Genomic DNA, 26,549 nt, shown 5'->3' with positions numbered 1-26,549 from the left:
GCCCTTATAAGGAAATGAGGGTTTTGTGTCTAAGAATTTATATCCAAGAATTGTCTGTCCATTTTTGTATCTAAGAATTTTTGAAGCAAGATTGGCTTCAACTGACCTGATGTTATTATTACAAAGAACTCACTGGATCGCATGGTGCAAATAAAATAAATCAGATGCTGCAGTGACCTAGATACTCATTATTTATTTATGGGAATAAATATATTTACCATTTATTTATACCGTTCTTCAATTCCAGATGCTGTAAACTTTCACTTACTCTGATCTCAGCTGGGAAAACAGCGTTGTTGCCACCATTCTGCAGGTTAGGAGACCTTGGTAGGAAGCCTGACAGACCTGCTCTAGGCTACATAACATATAATTATGAGAACTAGGATTAGATGCTAGGAGTCTGAATTCCCAGCATTGTGTTCAGACATCTTGCTCCTGGCAGATAAAATCAATGGGTAACAAAGACTGTGGAGTTAAGTAATGATAAGAACAGGATGATCACACAAACCAAGTTGGTCATTTGATCATATTAGGTATATTAAGTGTTTTAAGCCTAGCCAAAAGCACAAGAAGAGACTGTTGGCCTCCCTGGAGAGCAGCCACACTGTGGAGAGCATGGGTGTCACAGGGTAAAGCATTCTGTAGTAGCTTCAAGTGTGGAGGTCTAGCAAAAAGGAGGAGAAGGGGCTATGTAAAATGATACTTAGCTTTGAAAATGGAGAAGTAATGGCTAGATTTGAGAGGTAGATTTTTCTTCCTGCGATCTTTAGGATAAGTATTTGGTCACATTTCAGGTGCAGAAAAGAGCTGCAGAACTGATCTTATGACTGCTAAGAAAACTGCAAGACAGAGCTCTTGGAAGCAGTTCCTGCTGTCAGAAGATTGAATGATGATTTTCATCTATCTTGGCTTTTCATGTTTTGTGTGCTATTGCTTGTTATACTGTTGGAGAGTTTGAGCAGATCGTTTTTCCTCAGGTCTGAGGGACTGGTCTGTCCACCACGTGCTTGTAGTTGTCCAAACTCTCTTGTTTGTGTTCTGAATTACCATGTACTACAACACTGCTCTCTTCACCCTGACAGTTAGCTGGGAGAAGGGGACAGACTGCTCTCCTAAGCAGAGGAGGCATGGCAGGCTCTTGCCCTGGTGCTTATAGAGTACATTTGCTGTGCAGGGACTTTATTCCTAACACCTCTTTGGTTTTAACCTTTCAGGCGAGCTCTCAAGTTCCCTTTGAGAAGAAGCTGCCCTCCATCGAGATGTCACGGCACCACAGCCGGTTTGAAAGAGATTACCGGGCCGGGTGGGATCGCCGGGATTGGAGCTCCAATGGCACTCACGTCAGCAGCACCAACTGCAGCAGCGCCGTGAACACCAACAGCAACAACCGCCCCGGGCTGTTGCCCCTGCCCATTGTCCCCTCCCGGCTCCCCACCCCAGCCACCGCTGCCTGCACCACTGTCAACAGTGATGTGATCACAAGCTTGGTGGCCAACTCATCTCCAGCTTCAACTACAAAAGTAAGAATATAGCTCTTTCTGGTTTTTTTCTGGGGTTGATGTCTTGAGGGATATTAGAGATGGAGCGTCATCTGCTCCTTTGAAAACTGCGTGTTTGTGGTATAGCCAAGAGGAGGAAAAAATATTCTGTGGGCAATGTCTTTTTTATTCTTTTGTGTGCTGTGCATACACTGGAGTAGTTTTTTCTTGCTCTAGGACTGAGGGTTCCCATGCTCCTGAGAGTCCTAAGCAGAGCAAATGCTCCTTTCCTTTCAGCACTGCCTACATTTCGGCTTTCTCTACTTTCCCTGGAACGTGTGGTTCCCATTTTGCCTTTGGGAATTATGTTCTTGTCTGTTGACCAAGGCAGAGCTGTGGCTGACAGCAAGTGGATGCGGTTTTCATCCAGAGGGAGTGGAAAGTGACTAAAGGGCATCATTTTGGTTGAATAGCATTTTTTCTTCTCTTTAGTTGGTACTTTCCTGTAAGGTTCTCAAAGCCTTGTTCTGAGTGCAGATTGGAGTGTTAACAGTGGGACTGCTATAACCAGGCTCTCTCATTTGTGCAGAAGTGCACACTAACGAGTAACAAAATGTTAAGCGGCAAAGAGTTGAAATCACTAGTAAATCATTGGACTTTTTTTTGTTCTAATATATAATTGGAGGGAAGAGGGTGACTTTTCCATTTTTTAAAAACATTTAGCTCTTTTAAATCTGCAAAGTATAAGTTGTTATTCCAAGAGAAAGTTGGGGTTTCTTTCTGCATGCAAATTCAGGTAGAACAGCTGGGGAATAAAACCCTGGCAAACTGTAAAGGTGACCACAGCAATAGCAAAGTGAGCCAGAAGCACTGCTGGTTTTCTTTTTATGATATTTAACATTTTCTTTCAACTTTGTTTCATTTTAATAACTGCAAGTGCCAAATACAGCAGATGCAGACAGAGGGAAAGGAGACAAAAAAGTTATTTAAAGTAAGCCAAGAGCAAGCTGAAATTTTACTGCAGTGCCATTATTATATTGATTTTTTTTTCACACTGTAGAAAAACAAGGTCAGTGCTGCAGGAGGAAACATTAGGGCTAAGTTTACACTGTGATTGGTTTTAAAAATTTTGCACAGCATCTTAAAATTATTTTCATTTGAGAAAAGCCATTCGGATTCTGATCAAAACACATTTAGAGTTCTCCAGATGCTATCCACAGACAGATGCATTTCAATCATGCTTTGTCGGGAGATGATTGAGGCAATTTTGGAGCCAGAGGAGTCATTTCATGTATCATGACCTTTGTTCCTGGGTCTGCTTAGAGTCCAGTGATTGTCTGTAGCTGATCAGCCCTTCTCCCAGAAGTGTAGCAGTGCCATTAAACCATGTGTTTATTGGGGGAGAGGAGGCACGAACAGCTAGTTAAATGCCTTTTGATCATATGCTCAATGTGAACTGTCCTCTAAATTGCCTTATTAGACAATTTTCTGATGACTTTCATTAGTAAGAATGTTTTTGGCATGAATAGCTCAAAAGCAATAAATAGGCTAGAAGGGAGGTAACACGAGACACTTTTTATTCTGAGAACTGTTAATCAGCTGTGTAATCTCTCATAAAATAAATGTGTAGAAATGCATACGGTCTTTGTCCCAGCCTCTTCTGCTAAGTATTAGCTAAACAGCTCTAAAAATTCAAAGTTGCATGTACGGAAGAGGAAAAAATTTTGAAAACAAAGTGAGTTAGGATGGACAGAGCTGCAGATAATGGTGCCTAGCAAGCTTCAATTCATGATGTGGAACAGTGTTAGAGAAAACATCAGGTGCTCCTACATACTTGCGTTCACCCTGCCTGACTGTGTCTCTCCTTCACACAGAGCAGATTTACATGTGCGGTTAGCAATGTAACCAGCCAGTGCCTTTCCCTTGTAGAATCCAGCTAACGGTTAGGCATAAAGAATTAAATGCATATAAATAGGAAATCACAAGTCAGAAGAATGATGTGGTAGCTTGGTTTGTTAAAAAAAAAACAAAACACAAACAACAAACAAACAAAACAGGAATGTGCCAAGTTGCCATGAGCTCCAGAGTTCACAGACTCTGCTCTGCAGCCTTTTTGTGAGCACCTTTATGGGGTACAAGCTCATGGGGCAGGTATCATCTTAAGCTGAATTTCTTGGTTCTCTTTTGTGGTCAGGAGCAGGATATTTGATGGCTTAGCTGCCCTGCTGCAGTCTGAACCTTCCCCAGTATTCTGGCAGATGTCATTAAGTCATTGGCAAGGGAGTGCCCCACACAAGAGGCAGCATGTTGAGTAAAGTATCGTGGTGTTACAGAGTGAGAAGATGGAGAACCTAATTCTCCTTGGCTCATTGTCCAAGGATATGGGTACAGCCAGCACTCCAAACTGAGGACAGAAAGGACTTCCTGTGTCATCCAGTTACCAGTTTTGACTTTAGCATATCTTCTTGATGTGGTTTGAAGATCTCAGTCATAGACACCAACATCCATCTCTCTTTGTTCTGTGTTCCTACTGATTAATTATCCTCCAAGTTAAAAGTTTGGGGGTTTCAATTTGTTCTGTTTTTTTTTATAAACCATGTAGCCTGTCTTCACACTTTTGGTCCTTGGTTCCTCTAGTTTCCTGGTGTTTGCCAGTTTTAGTAGCCTCCAGATAACTGTGTATTTTATCTTCTGTATCACCTCCATTCTTTTGCCTTTGAAAATATGGGTACCAAAACCATATGCATCTTTTCAGCATCAGGTTTGCCCTTCTTTTCCCTTGTATTTTTTTTTTCTTTGTTTCCTCAACATAAGAAGGACATGAAACTGTTGGAACAAGTTCAGAGGAGGGCCACGAGGATAATCAGGGAGTTGGAGCACCTCCCAAATGAAGACAGGCTGAGAGAGTTGGGGCTGTCCAGCCTGGAGAAGAGAAGGTTGCATGGAGACCTCATAGCAGCCTTCCAGTATCTGAAGGGGACTCTTCGTTAGCGACTGTAGTGGTAGGACAAGGGGTAACAGGTTCAGACTTAAACAGGGGAAGTTTAGGTTGGATATAAGGAAGAAATTCTTTACTGTGAGGGTGGTGAGGCACTGGAATGGGTTGCCCAAGGAAGTTGTGAATGCTCCATCCCTGGCGGTGTTCAACGCCAGGTTGGACAGAGCCTTGGGTGAGATGGTTTAGTGTGAGGTGTCCCTGCCCATGGCAAGGGGGTTGGAACTTGTTGATCTTAAGGTCCTTTCCAACCCTAACTATTCTATGATTCTGTGATTCTCTAGCATGGCAATAAAATATGCTCCCTTCCTTTGTTCCTATATCTGCACAGTTAATAATTGCTCCAGGATTTTTGCCAAAGAGCTAAGTCAATAGTTATTAAAAATATATATAAATGTCATCATCCTCTATTACATGTTATCTAACAGAGTCATAATCTTGTTAAAGACTGAACTGAAGTCTGTTCGACAGGGTCTGTCTTCTGGATACCTGTATTTGTAGGCATTGGTCATATTCCTGTCCTTCAGCTCCTGCTTAACTGAATCCTAAAGTGACAAAGTCAAAATGGAGAAAAAAACTTTTCTCTCTGTCATGTAACTGGGTTGTGAACCTCACTGCATTGGTGATGAAATTCATAGATAAGTGGTTCTAGGGCCCACTACACTATCTAATCTGGCCGAACCATTTGGTATATACATTATTATGTAAATGTCTGTAAGATTAAAGACTTCATCCAAAGTTATGTAACATGAACAGAAAAAGCTCTGGAAGAGAGAGAAAAAATTGATCAAATTAAATGTTGGAGAGAGGTGAAACCATCTTCAGAGGGAAGCTTAAGCTATATAACTATGAGGGGGTTGGGTTTGGTCTGTTTTTTATGCTTCTGGAAGAGCTTTTTACATCTTTCTGTGGAGGGCTTTAGAAAAGTTTTATTACTAATTATTAATGTGTAGAAGAACCTTAGAACTAATTATATTTTGCAGACCTTTGAAATTTATTCTCAAAGCATACCTGTAACCTTCTTAGCACAGATGCTTTGATACAAATCACACTTAGTGGATCTGCCACATTTAAGTAGTTACGCATGTTTGGTCTGAGTTATTTAAACAAAAATAGCTGTATTTTCCTCAGCTTTATTTTTGCTGAACAGAATGACAGTGATACTTTGCACTGCTGTAACCCATTTCATCGGAAGCTGCCAGAACACATTAGAAAAACTGTTTAAACCTCAATAACCTCTAAGAAATAGTTTAGTATTGAGCTCCCAGTATACCAACATGGAAACTGAGGTACTTGGAGGTAGTGATTATTGGGCTTTCTGCTCATTCTGTGTCACTGTGAGCGAAGTTCCAGCTTTTTTACTCCATTTGGCTTTTCTACCAGGCTGCTGTATCCAAAGTGTTGGGCCACAAACCAGCAACCAGGGTTTGAAGGGATGAGTTCTTTGATGGAGATACTTTCTCAACCCCTTGAATGCCTGAAGTAGTCGATAGGAGAGTGCAATTCCTGCCATTAAACTGTTGGGTTCAGATCAATTTGTTGCCCTCTTGGGCCCAGCCATGTATGATGATTGAGCTTCGGTTTGGGTTTGTCTGTGTGCAGTGGGGCTTGGGGTTTTTTTCCAGCAGTGAGGTTATTTGTTGGTAGAAGGAAGCTATCGAAGAAATCCATGCAAGACTGCAGCACTGCTTAAGATATTGGCAACAAAACAGTTTAACATTCATTTAAGGATGCTGCACACCATTCCAGCTATGTTTTCTGGTCGTCTCAGCAGCACCTTCATTCTTTGTTTCTTTCCCAAATTATTCTGCAGGTTACTTGTACAATTTTCTCCATCAAAGCTCCGGTATCACAGCTTCAATTTAGAAGGGTTGTCATGGACGGTAATTTGGAGTTTTCTTGCCAAGAGATTTTTTGGTTATAGAACATTTACTTTTATCATCTCTATATTATTTTTAAATGCCTGCAAAGTTTGATACATCACCAGAATCTGTGCAACACCAGTCGAGATATAACTTTTTTTTTTTCCCAACCGTAATTTTAAAAACCCTTTGCTTGGAACATAAATTGATTCTTAAGCCCCCACATACTTAATGACTTGTTATTCTCAAGGTTCAACCTATGACAAGTTTTATAAAAATGGCAGTCTTTAGTTTTGGTAAGATGTTCTCTAGTTGAACTCAGGGATAACTTCATGGTTTTACGTCTCTAAATAGCATAACTGAGATGTGATCCTGGCCTCCTGTACTTAACAGTACTCCCATAGCATTTAAGACTTGTGTGTTGTTGGTACTGTAGTTTTTATCCTACTGTGGTTAGCCACAGTTATGATGTGGGAGAGAAGACAGAGATGGTAAAGCATTTGTTAACCTCTCTGGAAAGTCAGACAGGGATTGCGGGGGGGGGGGAAATCGCCCCCACTGTCTTTGTTTCTGTGCATTATTGCAACTAAATAGTGTTAAAAAATGCGTGGGGATGGAAGAATCCTTATGCTAAAGGAAAAACAAGTTAGTATGTCTGAGAATGCACGGCAGAAAGAAATAAAGTGGAACAGCATGGAAGTAAAATGTTATATGCTTTTTTCCTTTACAGTCCAAAAAAATGCAGTTCCCTCAACAGCGGTCTGTCGTATGCAGATGATTTGCTGTACATTGCAGAATTTGTGTTGTCTGTTCTCTTTCTCTCGCTTTGGAGGTGATGATTTGCTAAGCTGGTGTAGGGCTTCCACAAATATTTAAAATATTGATTAAGCAGAGGAAAAATAAACACGAATTGTTTTTCAAGTTGCGCCTTATGTTGTACATGACTAATTACACACAACAATTTGTTCTGCAGCGGTAACTGAAATTTATGTACTCTTTTTATTATAAAACATAAGACGCTTGCATAAAGAGAGATTATAAATATTGGAATACAACAGTTGCTAGAAAACAGTCAAAACATGCAGTGATGAAGTATATGGTATTTGCTGTTCCAGCTTCTCTGTGCAAAACTACTCTTCTGCTCCCTTGAGGGTTTGTATTGATAGCTGGCATAGTTTTTTCACCATTTCAGACAGTAGCCTATTCATTCTTTGACCTGGACACAGTGTAGCAGTCCAGCCCAAATGCGGTAGTAGCAAAAGCTCTGATAAAATCCTCCCGATTCTTTTGGCAAGTTACTGTGATGATAAGTGAGGCTTCTGTTGTGGGATGTCAAATAGTGCAACTGGTTTTTTCCCAGTTCCCATATTTTTATTTATGGATAAATTTTTAAAATGAAGTAATGACCAGTTTCATTGGTAAATGAGATGCAAGCCCATTCCCACCTGTGCAGAGACTCCTGGTGCATATGACGCTCTAATTATGGCAGACATATATAGTCTGAATGTATACGAAATCAGCACTGTATAGGAAATCAGCAATGCCTGGAGTATATAACACGCAATGGATCGTAACAGAAGACAAGGACAGGTTTTCACTTACACCTCGATCACATTCTCCTGATTCTCTAGGTTTGAAATTCAATGAGTTTTGCACAATTTACCTTTCGGGGTTGCACACCATTTAATTAGAGTTCAGCTTTCAGTCTGTGCCTTTTGTGAGGAGTCTGCAAGCAAGGAAAGTCAGCCAAGAGTGACATTGGTGATGGTGTGTCATTGCACTAGCCCAGGTAGGGTGAAATCAGCAGAGATCACCACAAAAACATAATTGTAGTATCCTGGAATTCTCAAATAGTTATGAGAGTTGCTTTTGAGGAATGGACAGAGCTTGTGCCAGGAATGAGTGGAGGAAACAGAGACATTTGGTCATTGACTCCCAGGATACTTTTTTTCTTCTTGCTAATTAGAAATGGACCAAAAATCTCAGTAAATCAGGCTCAGCACTGACTTCTGCTGAAGTCACCATATTAAGCTACTGTGAAAAAGTTACAACTCCTGGGAGGTAATTGTGTCACCAGGGGACAAGAAAGCGAAGTGACATCAGTGATGGGTTCCAAAACTGATGTATTGAAGGCCTTGAAGTAGAGGAACCAGTTCTTCCCTTTGAACAAACTGGAGAGATGCCTGGGGCGTTTTTCAGGCTCCTCTGTAGAAGGCTATTCTTAATTACCCGTTGGCCGTTGAGAGGGCTTAAATTGTGCTGATGATTTGTCACTTCCTCATACCGATTTATTTTAGTATTTTTTCTCAGATGGATTTTTACATATTTTTAATAGCGTAGAAATTGGAACGTACAAAATGTGGTTTTAGTTTGTCAACTTTTGCAGATACATTATTGGACTGAAATTGGTCTGGAAGCCCTGGCAGGCTAATTAATCTGTAAAGTCATAAAAAGCTGCTTGGGTTTTTTGACTTGCAGTGCATTTATCATCTGTTGAAAGAGCTAAGAGGTCTGGCCAGTTTCTAGGCCCAGTTCCATTTGAAGATGAAAGGCAACATTTTTGAAGCACTAATTGACATAGCTGAATACTTACAAGGTCACAAACATGACAGCTTTGGCTAAAGAAAAAGCATGATTTCTATCACTTTGATTAAAAAGTATCTTGACTTCCAAAAGGTCTAAATGTCAGTAATAAGTGTAACCTAAATAAAATGTGCTGGACAGGATTTAAGTGCTTGATTATGTGAAATGATTTAGAGTTCTCTTTATTTTCTTCTTTCTTTCTCATCATTACTTTGTTTTCATGTGTATCAGTTTCAGATTACTCATTAAAAATGCAACAGAATATATACTTCTGCCATTCAGGAGGTGTGAGAAAATCTGTCCCAGCCTCCTGACAGGCTAAAAGAGCCTGCCTGAGAGCAAGGAGCAGTGTTTCTAAAGGTAGATAACCTGAGTTATAGATGCATAAAAGCCTAAGGTTGGTTGCTGTCACTGAGGAACAGATCGCTATTGTCACCATCAAACATAGCTACAAAAATAATTTTACAAAGAATCAGTTGTTGGTTTCCTATTATTTTTGCTGTCAATGCTTAACTTTGTCAGGTAGGCCCTGGATATTATCTTGAAGAAAGCTGATCCTTTCTCAGCTAGATAATTTCAGATTTTGGTGTTGCATGGAGAAGGTGTATGTCAGAGAAATCATCGGGGGAGGGGATGGGTTAAGGTAAATGTTGAATACAGAAGAGCCTGATACAAAATGTTTGTAGAAGTCTGTGCAAGTGGTTGGGTGAGGTGTCTCCGTACCTTTTCTTTTTTTTTTTTTTTTTTTTGTAAGTAACAGGAAAACAATGGTAATTTTAAAAAACAGTATTTTAAGTGTATCAGAGGAAAATAAATTGTTTGCCAAACATAACCTTTTCTCAGTGGCATTGGTTTCCTCAAATTGCCAATTGATTTGAAGTTTTCCATTTAGAACTTGCTTTCCAAACAAATTAACCAGAGGAATAAAAAGTAAGACAGAAATAGAAGTGAGCCAAGCTTCACCTCTCCCTGTGATGTCTATGAGCCTTGAGTTCCTGCTTGATAGGATAGTTGTCTGTGAAGCATGACAGACATAAAGATAAATGTGGGAGTGAGGAACAGTACATTAAACTGTGCTGTCTGGCTCCTTGTACTGCTAAGCGCTGCACCTGCTAACGCTGGACACAGGCTGATGCGCTCTGGGTGTACCAGGAAGCTCTGATCAACCAGAGCTGACACTTCAGACTAACATTAAAGCATCACTGCCACCCTTCCTGCCATCCTGAAAGTCCTCTTGAAAAAGTGCCCAGACCTTTAAGAGGAGCATGAGGATCTTGTGACGTGATGGCATGAAACAGAGGCAGCCTGTGCTGCTTCAACAGAGCATTGCTCTATCAATGCCACAGGAGGAATGCCAGGAGTCACGTTGTATGAACGATGCTGAACAAGGTGCAGGTGTCTTCTGCATAAATGGAATTATAATGACTCACTATCTTGTGAGTGGGCAAAATGAAGGCTTTTTGCCCGTGCTTGCAAGGATACCCTAGAGGAGACCATGAAAGGAATTCCTCACACTTTTCTCCAGTTTCACACTCTAGAAGCAACTTGGACAAAGATCTGTAATTGAACATTACTTTTCAAAGTAATATGTAGAAAAGGATAAACTTGTGGGTGCCCAAGTTATTTTGTTGGGTTTTCTCTCAGAATTTAAAGCATTACTGAATGTCAAAATGCTGGTTAACTGATGTACCACTCTGTTCTTGGATGTAAAGTGTGCTTCTAAGCAAGCAAAATGCACATTTCACTTTATTTTGGAGGAACTGACTATTCTGAATTCTCCCAGAACTCATTTTGCCCCTCCTGTTTTCGGTTGTTCTCTGCTCCTGTCAAGCTGGAATGTATGTTGTTGTTGCCCACTGCAATTTAGCATCACCAAACTGGTTCACTTTGGAAAACAAAGCTTGTGGAAATACTGCAGAGAAATATATTCTGTCTGTACAGTGATGTTTGTGTGTAAAGCGATATGCACCCATTGTATAAATAATGAATAATAACTAGTAATAAATTCTTCATATCATAGCATTACTTCTTACTGTTTATGATCCCAGGTCTTTTATGGTAATCCTGAAACAAAGCACTGAGAAGTATGTGAATAATATTTACTCTTGCTAAGTTGTTGCACAAACATGTCAAGAAAGGGAAGCTTTTTTTGGCTGTGTAATTTGAATGTTTAAGATTATATGTTGTTTATATTATAATATTATATATAATTAAAGTTATCCTTTTATCCCAAAGGAACACAAAGTGTTATTCAAAGTCCGTGCATTCAAAATCACTGAAGTAATGCATCAAGGTACATTTGTCAGGTAGCAAGTGTAAAACTCCCAAAGACTCATGCTGGGTATAATCTGACCACGTTCCCCTGCAAATACATATTCTTTTGTAGAAGTGCCAGTCTTTGTAAGAGGAGCTGTGTTGTATACACAGCACCCTGCAGAAGGAGCCAGTAGTTCATCAGGGATGGAGGTGGCACAAGAATTGCTCAGAGTACAAGAGCCAAGCAGACATGGCTGAAGGCCACCCTGCCTGAAAATGGAAATCCTTCACAAAAGAGTTTTATGGAAACAGGGAGAATCACAAAATCACAGAATGTTTGAGTTTGAAAGGGAACTCTGGAGGTCATCTGGTCCAATGTCCTTGCTCCAGCAGATCCACCTAGAGCCAGTTGCCCGAGACCACGTCCCAGCAGCTTTGGGTATCTCCAAGGATGGAGACTCCACAACCTTTCTGGGCAGCCAGTGCCAGTGCTCAGTTACCCTCACAGTAAAACAGTGTTTCCTGATGTTCATAGAATCATAGAACTGTTTAGGCTGGAAAAGACCTTTAAGATCATTGCCTCCAACCATTAATCTAACACTGCCAAGTCCACCACTAAACCATGTCCCTAAGCACCGCATCTACAGGTACGTCCGGGGATGGTGATTCAGCCACTTTGCTGGGCCGCCTGTTCCAATGCTTGAGAATCCTTTTGATGGAGAAATTTTTTCTAATACCCAGTCTAAACCTCCTGTGGCACAACTTGAACATACTTTTATTGTCTTTTATGGCAGTAGCCAGATTAAGGTCTAGTTGGGCTTTGGCCCTTGTAATTTGCTTCCTGCATAATCTCATGACACCCTTGTAGTCCTTCTCCATTGCCTGACACTTCTTCCAAGGGTCATAAACTCTCCTTTTTTCCTGAGTTCCAGTCAAAGCTCCCTGTTCAGCCAGGCCAGTCTTCTTCCCTTCAGGCTTAAAGTTCCCATTGAGAACAAGGGTTAGAAATTGTGAGATTTCTCTTAGCTGCTTACAGAGTATTTTGTCTGCCTCTTCATCCTGGTTGGGTGATCTGTAACAGACTCCTGCCATGTTGTCTGCCTTGTGGGTCTTCCCCCTGATTCTTACCCATAAACACTGAACCCTTATTGTCATCATCATTAAGCTTTAGATAGTCAAAACTGTCTAACATACAGGGATACCCCACTGCATCTCCTTCCTTGCCTGAAGAGTTCATAGCCATCCATTGCAGCACTCCATTTGTGAGTCATCCCACCATGTTTCTGTGATGTCAACTGTATCGTAGATTTCCTGCTGCAAATCTTGCTTGAAGGTATTTCCAGGTACACAAAGGACCAGGAAGTGACTGGAGCAGCCGAAGATAAACTGTGCCTGACCAACCTGATGATCTTCTATAAGGAGATGACTGGGTTGGCTGACAAGGGGGGACATAGCATTTTTATTTACTTGACTATGGCAAGGTTTTGACAGTCTCCTATGGTATCCTTTTAACTATTGTGGAGGAATATGTAGTACCAGGCTTGGGGAGAACATACGGCAATAGTTCAGATACCCACTGACAGTGGGATGAGTGGTCAATATTGGGGCTGATAACACTGAATATCTTTATTAGTAAGATAAGCATTGCAATAAATACACAAATAACAAATTGAGAGGAGCAATAAATATATTAGAGGGCAGCACTCCTATTCAAAAGGACCAAAATGAGCTGGAAAATTGCCTGCTGGTAACCTGATGAAGCTCATTAAAGGCAAATGCAAAGCCTTGCACCTGGAATGAAATAAGCCTGTCCAAGCTGAGCAGCAAATGGATAGAAGGCAGCTTTACAGAACAGGACCTGCTTGCTGTCCTGGAGACCAAGTTAAATATGAGTAGCAGTGACTAGGTCAACCAAATACTGGAAGTGTTAGCAGAAGAGTAGCCAACAGTTCAAGCTACGTGCTCTGTCTGTCACTTCCATGACTACATCTCAAGTATCATGCCCAGTTTTGGACTCACAAGCATAAGACAGACACTGAGCTCCGGGAGCAAGTGCAGTAGAGAGCCACCAAAGCGATTCGGGGACTAGAGCACAAGGTATACAATGAGAAGCTGAGAGCTGGGACTGTTAGAGTGTTGGAATGAAAGGCTCAGAGTGAATGTGATTCCTCTTTACGGTGTCTAATTGGGACAGTATAAAGAACAGGGGAAGATTTTTCTCAGAAGTGTCTTAAGAAAAGAGGCAGCAAAGAGTACAACTTATAGCAAGAGAAATAATTATTACATATAAGGAAAGAAAAAAAAAATTCTCAATTCAGGTTCCAGAGCAGTAGCAAACCCCCAGAACAGCTGCAGAATCTCTGTCAGAAGCACTGCAAGCTCAGCTGAACATGACTTGGAGCAATCTACCATCAAACTTTGCCTTGTTCTGAGCAGGAGTGGACCAAGTGATCTGCAGAGGTCCCTTCCATCTATGATAACTGTCCTGACATCATCCTAGAATTGAATCACCACTGAAATATACTTCACATGTCAAAGGTATGGCCAGTTTGCTTTAAAACAATATTCAGAATCCTCATCTGCCAGTAAATACTAAAACTTTGGATTTAATTTAGGTCTTCTGAGCCTAGCTCCTATCTTGGCATAGTCATCATGGTTTTGTTTTTGAACAGCTTGTTTCCTTCAGAACTTCTGCCTCATGCTGGGATGGAGTAAGACTGAATAATTTATTTTCCTTTTCCTCAAAAGCTGAGCAATACTTACACCCCACATGGATTTGAGACATTATTATCTTTCTAAGCTTCCATTAATTATCTTTATCATCCCTGCTTTTAAAGGTCTAGCATTTATCTTTGCAAGGTTCTCCAAGCTGGATTATAGAGGAAAATTTGAGTGTATTAATTCCATTCTTGCTCATGCAGTTTTAAACTCCATTTCATAAACGTTTTTTCCACTGCTTGCAATAATTCTTCTGGTAGTTTTCCTGTGACCAAAGTGTCTGTCAGAATCATAGAATCATGGAATAGTTACGGTTGGAAAGGACCTTAAGATCAACAAGTTCCAACCCCCCTGCCATGGGCAGGGACACCTCACACTAAACCATCTCACCCAAGGCTCTGTCCAACCTGGCCTTGAACACTGCCAGGGATGGAGCATTCACAACTTCCTTGGGCAACCCATTCCAATGCCTCACTACTCTCACAGTAAAGAACTTTCTCCTTATAGCCAATCTGAACTTCCCCTGTTTAAGTTTTAACCCATTACCCCTTGTCCTACAACTACATGAAGAATCCCTCCCCAGCATCCATATAGGCCCCCTTCAGATACTGTAAGGCTGCTATGAGTTCTCCATGCAGCCTTCTCTTCTCCAGGCTGAACAGCCCTAACTTTCTCAGCCTGTCTTCATACAGGAGCTGCTCCAGTCCCCTGATCATCCTCGTGGCCCTCCTCTGAACTTGTTCCAACAGTTCCATGTCCTTTTTATGTTGAGGACACCAAAACTGTACACAATACTCCAAGTGATGTCTCAGGAGAACAGAGTAGAAGAGCAGGATCACCTCCTAAATATGTAGAATTGATGGCTTTTAAGGTAATCATGCAGATGCATAATTATCTCAGATGTGGTGCATACACATGTATATGGTTTTTGAAAATATGGATCACAAATAACTTCTTTGCCACATACAGAGCTGCCATTCACCTTGTTTTCTCTGCCTGCTTAGAAGTATGAGCTGCTTCACAATAACATTTAGCTCTGAGGCAGTTCAGGATAATCCCATTTCAAGGTTTTTTTAGATGTCATCTAACTTAAGGATTGGAAGGCCATTTCGAGACTTTCTGTAGATCCATCTTCATGTAATATAGACAATTCCCAAGTTTTTCTGTAAGTTACCATTGTTTCTACCACTGGTTGCTTTGTGAAGGGAGAGAGCAGCAGAAAGTTCAGTGTCAATGCTCTGTAAAGACTGGAGCATGCTCTTTGATGCAATGAACTGAGTAGAGTGACCCTTTTAATATAACCGGAGTAGAGGATGACACCTATATATTCAGGCAGACCCAAGCTTCACTTCACTTTAAGGTCCTCTTGTGTTCCCTGTGGACCACATTGTTCCTCAGGTTGTGCTGGGTGGAGAGGCAGAGTTTGCTCATCCTGGTGAAGAGAGCCTGTGGTTGCTTCTTCAGCTTTCCAGTGGGTGCTTATGGAGAAGACACTGCCAGACCCTTCTCAGGTGTTCAGACCTATTGTTGCATACCCTGAAGTTATCCAAAACTTAAGTGGACAAAGCCCCAACCAACCCCGTGTAGAATTAGCCTGCTCTGTGCAGAGGATGTACCTAGTGACTTTCAAGAGCCCCTTCCAACGAATCAAGTCTGGTTATTTTCTGGTTGTGAAAGCCTGAAAACAGCTGTGGAGAGGAGTCTTTGAGAAGTCAGTCTGGACTTAAAAGGCTTCCATCAGGGAGCAGAGAGGTGGCACCTGCCATGCAGACGTAGTTATGGAAGTTATGCTGACCTTGCCAATAAGTCTGCAAAGCCAATCTTGCTTACCTAGCCTTGTGACCTGTTGGCAAGGAAGCAGATTTGCTTTACAGCAGAGACCTTCTGGGTCATTCTTTTGATACGGTACAAAGAAGGTAGTTCAAAATCAGAGAGAAATAAGGCAATTACAGCAGCTGTTGGGCAGCATGCCTTTTTGCATCAACTCTTTGAACTAAGAGATTAAACAGAACTTAAGCAATGCTGCAAAGTCTGTGGACCAGTCCAAGCTTTCATCCATGTATCTTTCCACCTTTCTACTTCACTCTTGACATCCTTGTCCTTCTCCCCATTTTCCATCAGGCACTTGATTTACATTCTTCTCATGCATCCTACAGCATATCTGACTGTCCTGGAAGTGCCATAGCTTGCTGGCAACTGCCACTGAATCATGGGTAAGAAATGAAATGCACTTAGCACTAACCACAACTATTTTGACCTTCTATTGTTTTGGAAAGTAGAACACGTCTGTGGAAAGAAGACGGTCTGGAAAATAAAACTTAAAAAACCGAGAAGAACAAGGGAAGGCATCATGAAGATCCATAGACATTTTAAATTTGGTCAGATATTTTTGCTCAGATACTCTTGCTTCTCTTTTTTTTTTTTTTTCCTGTCTGTGTTCCAGCCAGCTCTGCTCGCAGTACAACTGCATTTGGCTAGGTCTCTGCTAGTAGATTAAGCAGTGCCAGGGCACAAGCCCAAGAGCTGGAACTTGACCATCTATACCATTAAATTGTTAGCACAGGCTCTGCCTTGTGTTCGCCCTTGACTAGCTAGCGCTGTAATAAACAATTCCCAGGCATGGCTTGGGGATTAGCATGGGCCAGCAGCCATTCCCAGTTGGCATTTTGGATGTAGCCACCTTGTTTTGGAGACTAAAAGTATATAATCCTGTGAATGAGACCAGGCCATATCATTTGGCCTCAGAGCCATAAAACAGGTCCTGGCCCTGCTTAGTTTTCTACTTACTGGGATGGCTTTGTGTTTGAGGCAAGAGTAATTGGTTTTACTTGACTTTACAGTTCCTTACTTGACCCAGTTGTATCTGAACAATAAGTAGTGTGAGCACATCTCCACTTTGTCTATTCTTTCTGATGGTGTACCTGTACACTAAGATGGTGTGGTTGGTCCCTTTTGTAAATTGTCTTAGCAACTAAAATAGTTTCTGAACCCATGTTCCCATTACAAATAGAAATCTGAAGGAGTCCAGAAGTGTATTTTCTAGGGAATTGTTTCAGCTATTTTTCAGAAGCCTTTGTCATAGTTTTATATATGGGCCACCAATTACCAGTGGTAATTCAGTTCCTGTATCAGAATGAAGAATATGTTCTGCAGGTGTTCCTGGTGCCAGGGAATGTTTTTTGTCTTTTATGTTGGATCTAGAAATAAAAGGGTGTGTTAGATACTGAATGGATGTTGGCATACAGATGTTATGAAAGATCATGTTAGCCATTAAGTGCTGAAGTAGAACCACCTCTCACTACTTGCACAATCGGTTTTTCATTTTGCAGACTGTCTGTTCTCGTCCTTTCTCACCACAGCATTGCATAGAAAATAATACAGCTTTCTGCCAATGAAGGCCCAATAAACCTGTGATAGTTGCCAAGACTGGGGAAATTCCAAGAGTATGGTTATATCCCTTTGTCCTGCCCCATTTTCATCTGCATGCTTCCATTTCTAGCTGCCTGAGGTACAATTATGTACACATTTTGATTTTTAAGAGATAAATTATGAATTCCTTTTATTAACAGAAGTTGCCTGATTCCATGAGGAGAGCTCCAAACTTGCCTTGTTGGTGCATCCTTCTAGTGCCGCAAGAAGAGAGATACTTTCAGCATTTTAGTCATCATATGAACTAAAATTAGTGTTCCCACAAGTGTCTCTCACAGACTGCACATACCACAGCCTGCCTGTGCAAACAGAATTAAAGTAGCATGGTTAATGTATGTGTCTCCATTTGGGGTGGATTTGGCCTTAATTTTCAGTCAGTGCTAACAAATCTAGAGAGTTTTCAGTGCCAGATATTTTATCTGAAGTATTTATCACAGGATATGTCCACTGGTCCGTTTATGATGGCACCTGGGCAGAAATCCATGAGCATATGTTATATTTGGAATACTTCCCCTCTGAAGAGGCTATAGAAACAAAGCTTGGTGAATCTCACCTGTGGTGTTACATCTTGAAGATCTCTGATGACTCACTTTCTTCATCCTGTCAATCATAAAATCTTCCAAATCTGCCATAGCTTTGCAGAGGAACAGTTTATAAGTCTGATGAACAGCTTAGGGGTTAATAGTGGGGTGTTACACCAGTTAGGTTCAGTCAAATGTAATGCTGTTAGCACCAGGTAGTTGTTCAGTGCTGTTGGAAATGAGCTTCTCTTTCTCAGCCCTTTTCTCTTTGTGTTTCTGCTTCATTGTGTTTAGTGCCCTGCCTGCTTTTCCTTTGGAGGTGAGTGTTCCTGAACAGAATAAAAGTACACAGATGGAGCAATGTGCAAATGTGCGTACTGCTGCTGAAGCCCTTTTACAAGAGCTAGACTGCTTGGAGAAAGAAAGAAAGAAGGAAAGAAAGAAATGGAGTTGCAGGAAGTGAATCTAAATAAGCTCCCACTCCACCTTTTTCAATTTACTGGAGGAAATATCTTTCTTCGTATCATTTGACTTTCTGATTGTTAAATCAAATTGAGCCAGTTGGAATGAGCCTTGGTGATCAGAACACAAGTCCTGAAAACCTCTGTTTAGCTGCTCTCTGGTCTCTGTGCAATTGGTTTGCTTAAATGTGCTGTAATAACCTTTTAAGAGTCATGTACCCATTCTTCACTGAGGACCCTGCTGTGCATTGTGATTATGTTATCTGTTGCCTCCCTGAATGTTTAACATGATCAAAGTGGTGTGTTGTGGGGCTTGACTTGGCAGGGATTTTTTCTTTGTGTCTAGGTCTGTTCCCCCCGCTCCCTCCCCAGGTTTTGGCTTTTTAAAATGCAAACTTCCATCGCATGTTACCTATTACTCTCTGTGTGTCAGACCTCCTCTTCTTTACACAGCCCCACCCTGCCCCCCGCCCTTTCCTCTTTAAAGTATCTGTGTAGTATAGTATTGAACAAGCATGCTAAGTAGCTCTAATAATTAGGTAATTTGAATTCGGGGATGGGTGTTAGATGTTAAGTCATAGGATGGAGGCTGGTTGTGGTGAAGGCAATGTATTCTGTCTCAGGCAGGAATGCCCTATATATCAGCACTGCTCACCAACAAGCCAAGGGTTTAGTGCTGAACAGAAATGCAATTGCGTGGCCTTGTTTGCCCTCTTTCTGTGGGAAAGCAGCAGATCTTGACAGTGAATATAGTGAAGTGCAAACAGGTAAAATAATGAACTGAAGTGATAGCTTAATGGAATTATTAATGGGATTTGTGTTCAAATAGTGAACAAGGATTGATTTTTATTAACATAGGTTTTACACATGTAAACTTATGCAAAAGATTATAGCACAATTTTCCTTCTCTGTTTGTAGATACGTTGTATGCGCAGGGTTCTCCAAACTTCTTTAAATATTGCCCTTTCTCCCACTTAGCTCACAGTGCTTCTCAGTGTATAGCACTCCATGTAAATCTGTGTAATATACCCAGAGATTTAACTGAGCAGCAAGGAAACCTTGAAATTAGAACTGAAGTAGTAGGTGTTCAGTGGGAGTTTGGTGTTTGCTTGTTCATTCTCACCAGAATAAAAGGTGGGAACATGAGAGCTCAAAATGCTGAAGTGCGGCTCTCGGTGAGCTCTAAGGCCTCTGCTAGAAGTGGCTATATACCTACAAGGTGTTGGTGGAGACGTCATAATTATGAGCTGACATTTAAAGAAATGTCAGAAGCATTCAAACAACCCCCTGCTCAGCTTCCACCCATGTATCTTTCTGTGTCCCCAGTCCTGCCATCTGTTATCCCAAGGACTCAAGTTTTGATTACCTTTTTGTTTGCTTTTCTGATAAATTCTCATCCTCTCTATGCCACGCATGTGCTTCCAGAGATTGTTTGCAAGCCCCTTGCCCTCTTTGTCCGTGGATTTCTCCTAAGGAACTATTTACCACCACGATGCTGGCAACATCTGATCCTCTGATTATGGCGGTGATGCGAGTATTTGTGAATGCATCTGTATTTATGAGCTGACTTTGACAAATACCTCTTTGGAGTGTATGTACAGAAACATATATGTTATTATTCAGCTTTGTTACCTGTCATGTACTTACTTGCTGCTTGTGTTATTTTCTTCACACATCATTTTCTTGGCATTTTTGTATGATCAGCTCGACAGGGCATGGATCATGCCATTCTTGGCATTTGGGAAGTTCTTTGTCCCATTTAATAGATAACATGTATCTTGACAATGAAAAAAAATGCTATATTGCCTTTCTGCCCTGGTACAGCAAGGTCTGGGCAAAGTTCATTAGCTTCTTCCAAAGCAGCTGCCATACTTAACTAGTATTAGTGATAACGTTAAAGCATGCTTTATGCTTTAATCCAGTTCAGTCCATAAAAGATAACAACAGTCACAGTGGGCAAGACGATGCACTCATAGAACTCAATGTTCTACTTCCAGTGGGAGATTCATGTTGCAGGCATAGTGTATGTGTACTTCCTCCGTTTGTACTTCCCTCAGCGTGCAGCTTGAGGATTTCCTTAACCACATGTTTGTGTCTTTCAACCATATGATAAAATATGAAGTATTTGCTGCCTTCAAGCATGCAAGCAGCCCTGCTAACCTCAGGATGGCTATGCTCATGTCTACTGTTTAGAATGTTTTTAATTGTTTAGATGGATGAAGACTTTCCTGTGAGAAGATATCCATGGCAGGTAGTTGCTGGTGAGCAAGACTAAAGGCGCTCAAGTCTGCCCAGTCCTTAAAAATGGTTTTCGTTTGGGAGAATGCATTCACCAGACACACATTGGTGGAGGCATCCTCAAGAGGGACAGGACTCAGCTCATGTCCATTCATCTTGCATTACTACCTGGCCCAAATGACCAAGTAGTTTCCAGCTGGGCATAGGAGGGGAAGCCCACTGAACAAGCCCTGACTTGCTGCTTGGAAGCGGTACTTAGACACTTACCTAAATATTGACATTTTATCAACCCTAAATGTGCATGTAAATTATGGCTGGTGATTGTATAGAGTCAGATGGATGCAAGACCAAGGTCAGATGCATTGTGTTGTAGCAAGACTAATCTCCGATGGCTGTTAGTCCCTTCAGTGTCTGAAAAAAAAAATTGCTGACCATGTAATTTTTTTATTGTAGAATCATGTTAGTCCTGGGGTAGAAAGTATTAGGTGAAATATATTGTACCCATAATTCATATTAATGGAAATTCAATAATGGCAATCTGTCATCCATAGAAATTAGAAATGAGTCCAAATGTTGTGCTATAAAAACATTAAAAAGACATTATGAATTGCGATCTATTGCACCATGTTTTGCTCATTATAAATAATGGAGGGAAAAAACAGTCCTTGGAAGTTTTTGGAGTGTCCATTTTGAGAGAAGCCAGCAATTGCTTTCTAGAGCTGACTGTGCACCATTGATCTGACTTATGGATTTCATAAATGCAGTGGTCTGCTAATTTAATAAACTTGCTCAATCTGTTTTTAAACAGAGTACAGAACTTTGAAAAATGATTTCCTTTCAAACTAAAATTAACTCTTATGGCTTTTAAACATTAGGTTGTGATATTTGCTTCCAGTTTTTCATTAAAATACCTTCTGGTTTTGCATTTTTCCTGGGATGGGCTAGATGCTTGAGGCTCATGTTTTATTAGATTAAAAACTCATATTTCACTTATGCTAATTTGGCATCAAGCTATGAATTGGAGTGCTTAGGCAAACCTTCTTTTGGTTCTGCATTGCCAATAAAGTTTACAGCTGCTTACAAAATTTACCACTGCCAAAAGCTTAGATGTAATTGTTCAGTAAGCTAGGACATATACTGGACAGAATATTGATACACTGGGTGTCCTATCTTGTCTGACTACTTAGTATGTGAGGCTGCACATTTGTGGGGAAAAACTCATAGTGTTTTCAATAAATTTGCAGCAAGCTGAGTAAAGGGAGAATGCCTTTTCAAATTAATGTGTACTCTCAAGCGTGAGGTGTGATTATTTCTGTCTCTAGACTATTTTAGCGGTTGTAACCACAGTAAATCATAAAACGGTTCAAGCTGCTCTTGAAATCTGGCTGCTTTTGCTAATCTAAAACCTACCTGTTGGACTTCAACTGTAAAGAGGGCTAACAGTGTGATCGCAAATTCTACCAAGTGTCAGGATTGGTAATATGGTATCCATTAATATCCAGTGAATCTTGTCACCTGAATTCTTTCCATCTGGATATAATGCCTACTGTGCTGGAGTACATGGTGTTAACCAGGGACCTAAGTCTTCCATGTCAAACAAATTTTGAACTTCATACAGTATAGGTCTATCCTTTCTTTCCCACACCACTCTATGCAGAATGAATTATATCATGAATTAGCATTGACAAGGTAACTGAAGGATCTTTGGTCACATGCCAGGTTTAATTCGTTTGTTATCAAGACTGAGAAACAAATTTGACAGTGACAGTAATAATTATCTTCTTCTGTAAAGAAATGCAATACAAGCTTATACATTTTGGTTAAAGGGGAGATAAGGAATAGTAAGGCAATTATACGTATCATACACTTTTGACCTGTGTTTTTATCAGTCTTGACAAGCTTAGAGAGTATGATGGTACATCCTGGCCAAGGAATACCTAAATTCAAATAAAATGACTTTCAACTGCTACCGTATTTTTACTGCAGGCTGATAAATTGCTTTTTCAGAAATCAGCTCTGTTGCATTTTTTAATAAAGTTAATGGGCTAGGACAGACAATAGTGGGTTGCTGTCTGCTTAGTGTATTCTGGTTACAAAATGAAATTCCTCAATCTTATTTAATATTACAGGTTTGGGGTTTCAGAGGAAGGAAATGAAAAATCAATAGCATTTGCAACACAACAGAATATTGGAGCAGCAGGAGGCAGGGAAACTAGCTAGTGAGTGGTCTTGAGGACTCCCATTAATATGTTTTTTCCTTTCCCTTCCACCTCCTACAGATACAGGACTAATATTATTTACTTTTTTTCTGTCTCTGCTGGATTCCTTGAATAGCTCTTGTGAGCTATTTGAACATGGACCCCTTTTCAATTCCTGCCTAGGCACAGATTCAGTTTTTGCTGATATTCAGACCATTTTTGGGTGTTGTCATTCTGAAAGGTCTTTTGTCAGAGCCTGAGAAGAAAGTTAGTACAAGCATGAGTGTTTTTAAAAAAATGGCTTGTGGAAGAAGCAAGCTTCTGCTGGATGTAGGGCAGGACCATGGCTGCATTATTTTAAATATGAAGCTATCTGCATATTTAGGTACTGTTACAGACTTTGGAGCCTAGCTTTGGAAAAGTCTTGTCTAGAAATAAATGGAGATGCTTCAAGAAAAGTGTAAGTTTTCAGCAATTCTTTGACTTGTTCTTATGCGGGGAAAAAGAATGTCAGGCCAGTGAGAAAGCAGCAGCACTCTGTGATGTTCACCGCTACCACAGTTGAGCTTGTCAGCCCTTGACCAAACTGAGGATTTGACAGTGTCATCAAGACCAAGCCCTGAAGGTCTGGCCAAGAAGCTGCGTCAGTCATCTGAAAGACTGAGCTCGTGGACTGTGTCTCTTGGTAGGAGTGAAAGAACAGACTTGGCAACATCTCTCTTGCAGAAGTGATCTTCCTGAAGACAGCAATCTTTCTGCTGCTCATTAGGCCATTCTGCACATCTGTGTCCTCTCTCTTGATCCTGACAAAACATTCCTTATCTCTGTTGAATTTTCTCCTGACTCATCAAGTCTTTCAACTGTATCTGCGCTCTTCCTAATGAAAAAAAAGAAACTAGAAGAAGTTGTTTCTTTTAAATGAAATTTCTTGTATGAGACCGGAAAACCTCAAATTGTTTCATTGATCTTTTTAATTCTGTTTTATTACTTAAGCACTAAAATTGAAATTGATGAGACGTAGATGAACTGACTTATCTTTTGTTTCTTTCCTGCTCTTGGAAGGCTTTGGTTTTTGTGACTACTATGCAAGTTGTCATATATAATGCTTTTTTTTTTTTTCTTCTCATACATTTTCATGCCTTTCCATTTATCTTTACCTCCAACAGTGTTGGGTACCTAGAAGCTCTCTGTTGCACTCCTGGGAACGGGGTGTCTAGCAGATGAGGCATAAGGAAAAGTTTAGGGAAACCTGGAGCCTAGTACTGTTTCACTTGACAGCTTCTGATGAATCACTGAAGCTTTGTTGGACTTTGCATCTCTATCTATCCAAATGTTAGGCATCTATTTAAAGTTAACTGGTAGCCTCCCTTTGCACTCAACAGAGAGGAACAGCGCTCTCCAAAAGATGTTTTCCCATCCTAAAGTAGGCAGGTTGAACCTCTCCTTTGGTGTGCTTTTCTGTTCCCATTGGCTACAACAGGGACCCGGTAGATCGCTTCTGGATATCTGATATTGAAACAAAGCCCATCCTCACATTCTTTAACATTATATCTGTGTCAGCCAAAGCTGCATAAGTACTTAAAGATCTAAATGTGAAAATAATGCATGTTCTGTAAATGGTTATTGATATTGTAAGTATTATTACTATCCACCTGCTGAGGGAAAAAAGTCATGTCTTGCTTATACTGAACCATTCGAGTGGCAGGAACTTTGCCCACTGTTTCACAGCATACGTTTATTTCCCCTTTTTAGTTTTTCCTTTTGCTGTTCTTCACTAATGCAAATTTTTCTCATTTGCGGCACCAGTAGGAAGCACTTGGCCCATTACACATAGCTTAGTCATAAACGAGGTATTTGCTCTTTCTCATGACCAGAAAAGTGTCAAAAAAATTCATTCTGGATTGTCAGTGACATTATCACACCGGAGTTTGCTGTTACTGAAAATTATTTTCTCTGCAGAGACAGCACTCAGCCTCAAGATTTTGAGGAAGATCCACACAAATAAAGCAGTTTACCATCTGTAGTCAGATTGCTTGTTTTCAGTTATATGGGAAGACTATAAGGGAATATAGGGATGCTGGGGAGGGACTCTTCATTAGGGACTGTAGTGACAGGACAAGGGGTAACGGGTTCAAACTTAAACAGGGGAAGTTTAGATTGGATATAAGGAGGAAATTCTTTCCTGTTAGGGTGATGAGGCACTGGGATGGGTTGCCCAGGGAGGCTGTGAATGCTCCATCCCTGGCAGTGTTCAAGACCAGATTGGACAAAGCCTTGGGTGATGTGGTTTAGTGTGAGGTGTCCCTGCCCATGGCAGGGGGGTTGGAACTTGATGATCTTAAGTTCCTTTCCAACCCTAACTATTCTATGATTCTATATAATGGAGTATTTGGAGAGGCCATGGGAAGCTGGAAAATGAATACAAAGAACAAAGAAGTTTTGAGGCTGTCAAGGAGATGGGGCACTGTTTTCAAACCAAGAAACAACAAAAACAAGCAAGACCCTTGGGCTGGCTTTGAAACACTAAGAGGGGGAGCTCAGCTGCAGCAAGGCTCAGCTTGTGCTCCTTTTCAGAGTGTGTATACTCTGATGGCCCAACATGCTGAATAACACTCGCAGAAGGTGCTCTCCCTATTGTAGATGTCTAATCTCTATGATTATAAAGGCAGGTAGACATTTTCCATCTCTGTTACCTGTTAGTAGGGGACCCTGAATAGTGCTGTAATGGAGTGTTGAGGGAACTAGGTGCAGATCTGAGGGGTTTGGGTTTAGCTCTTGCCTTTGTTCTTCACAGGGGTCTTGGTCTTGAACAAATCATCCAGGTGTTTGAATTTCAGTTGCCTCCTGATTTCGGTAGCATTTAGCTGTGGACAGCTGTGGATTTGAACTTCAGTGTTGTGTTTCAATAACTGTAAAACAGGCGAAAGCACCCACATCAAGGAGGTATTTTTGAGGGTAAACACATTGAAAATTATGAGGTACTCCAAGGTTACATCCATATTTGTACCCTGAACAGCCAGGGCATGAGCCCATTGTTTTCACATTCCTAGAACAATGCAAGAACAAGGTGCACTAAGCGGCTTGAATGTAAATTGATTTAAATTCTACCCAACGTTGTTACCTTATAGTATATCACCATTGCTAGAAGAACTTATAGCTGGATGAAGGGAGTCGGGGAGAATAAAGACAGGTGATCTGGAATACTTCATAGTCCAGGAAAAGACAAGATAGAACAACAAGAAACCAAGACACTGTGACATGCCTATAGGATGATTCTGTTTGCAAGAACATGATTCTAGGCTTTAGAGACTTCGGAAAGAGTTTCTAAAATTAAACTCTAGGTGATACGATGGCACTCTTTTGAAGATAACTGCCTTAGCTGTCTACCCCTTTGCCACAGATTCATTTATAGCAAGGACTGCAGGATGAGGATGCACAGCTGCAGCCTGGTGGCCTATGCTGTTGGTTGTATTGAAACACATCATTCTGAGTAAAGCTGATCAGTTCAACTGCTGTAGTTGAGGCTTAGGTGCAGCTTTTGTTCTGCTGTCCCATGAGATGGTCTTCTGAAGCCAGCAGCATCTTAGGCCTCATGGCTTAAACCACCAGGACCTACCTCTTAAAGCCCTCAGGAAAAGGCATCAGAGTTTCCTAGATAATGACCTCAAAATTAGCTGTCACTCTAATAGTGTAATTAAGAGAGACAGCAAAGACCTTGGTTGTATCAAAAAAAAAATAAATAGAGGAAGTATTTTGATTAAAGTCTGTTCTGTTACTAAGCTTGGTGCTTAAATACTTTGCCTAGTTCTA

At 40.9% G+C, this 26,549-nt stretch overlaps 1 protein-coding gene across 3 annotated transcripts in view; it reads left to right on the top strand.

The window, feature by feature from the left end:
• KLHL29 (kelch like family member 29) overlaps nt 1–26,549 on the top strand; it is a 405,698-nt gene that overhangs the window by 151,768 nt on the left and 227,381 nt on the right. For all 3 annotated transcript variants that reach the window (XM_061372334.1, XM_061372335.1, XM_061372333.1), the window contains one exon: nt 1,215–1,520. In XM_061372334.1, coding sequence (XP_061228318.1) covers nt 1,260–1,520 — 261 coding nt within the window. In that variant the 5' untranslated portion in view covers nt 1,215–1,259. The remainder of the gene's footprint in view (nt 1–1,214; nt 1,521–26,549) is intronic.

The sequence above is a fragment of the Neopsephotus bourkii genome, unplaced genomic scaffold, assembly GCF_033783945.1.
Source record: "Neopsephotus bourkii isolate Nb327-2 ecotype Australia unplaced genomic scaffold, CSIRO-AGI_Nbou_v1 NB_1600, whole genome shotgun sequence".
NCBI classification, from domain to species: domain Eukaryota; kingdom Metazoa; phylum Chordata; class Aves; order Psittaciformes; family Psittacidae; genus Neopsephotus; species Neopsephotus bourkii.
Note: the sequence above shows the minus strand (reverse complement) of the source record. Positions and strands in the feature narration are given on the sequence as shown.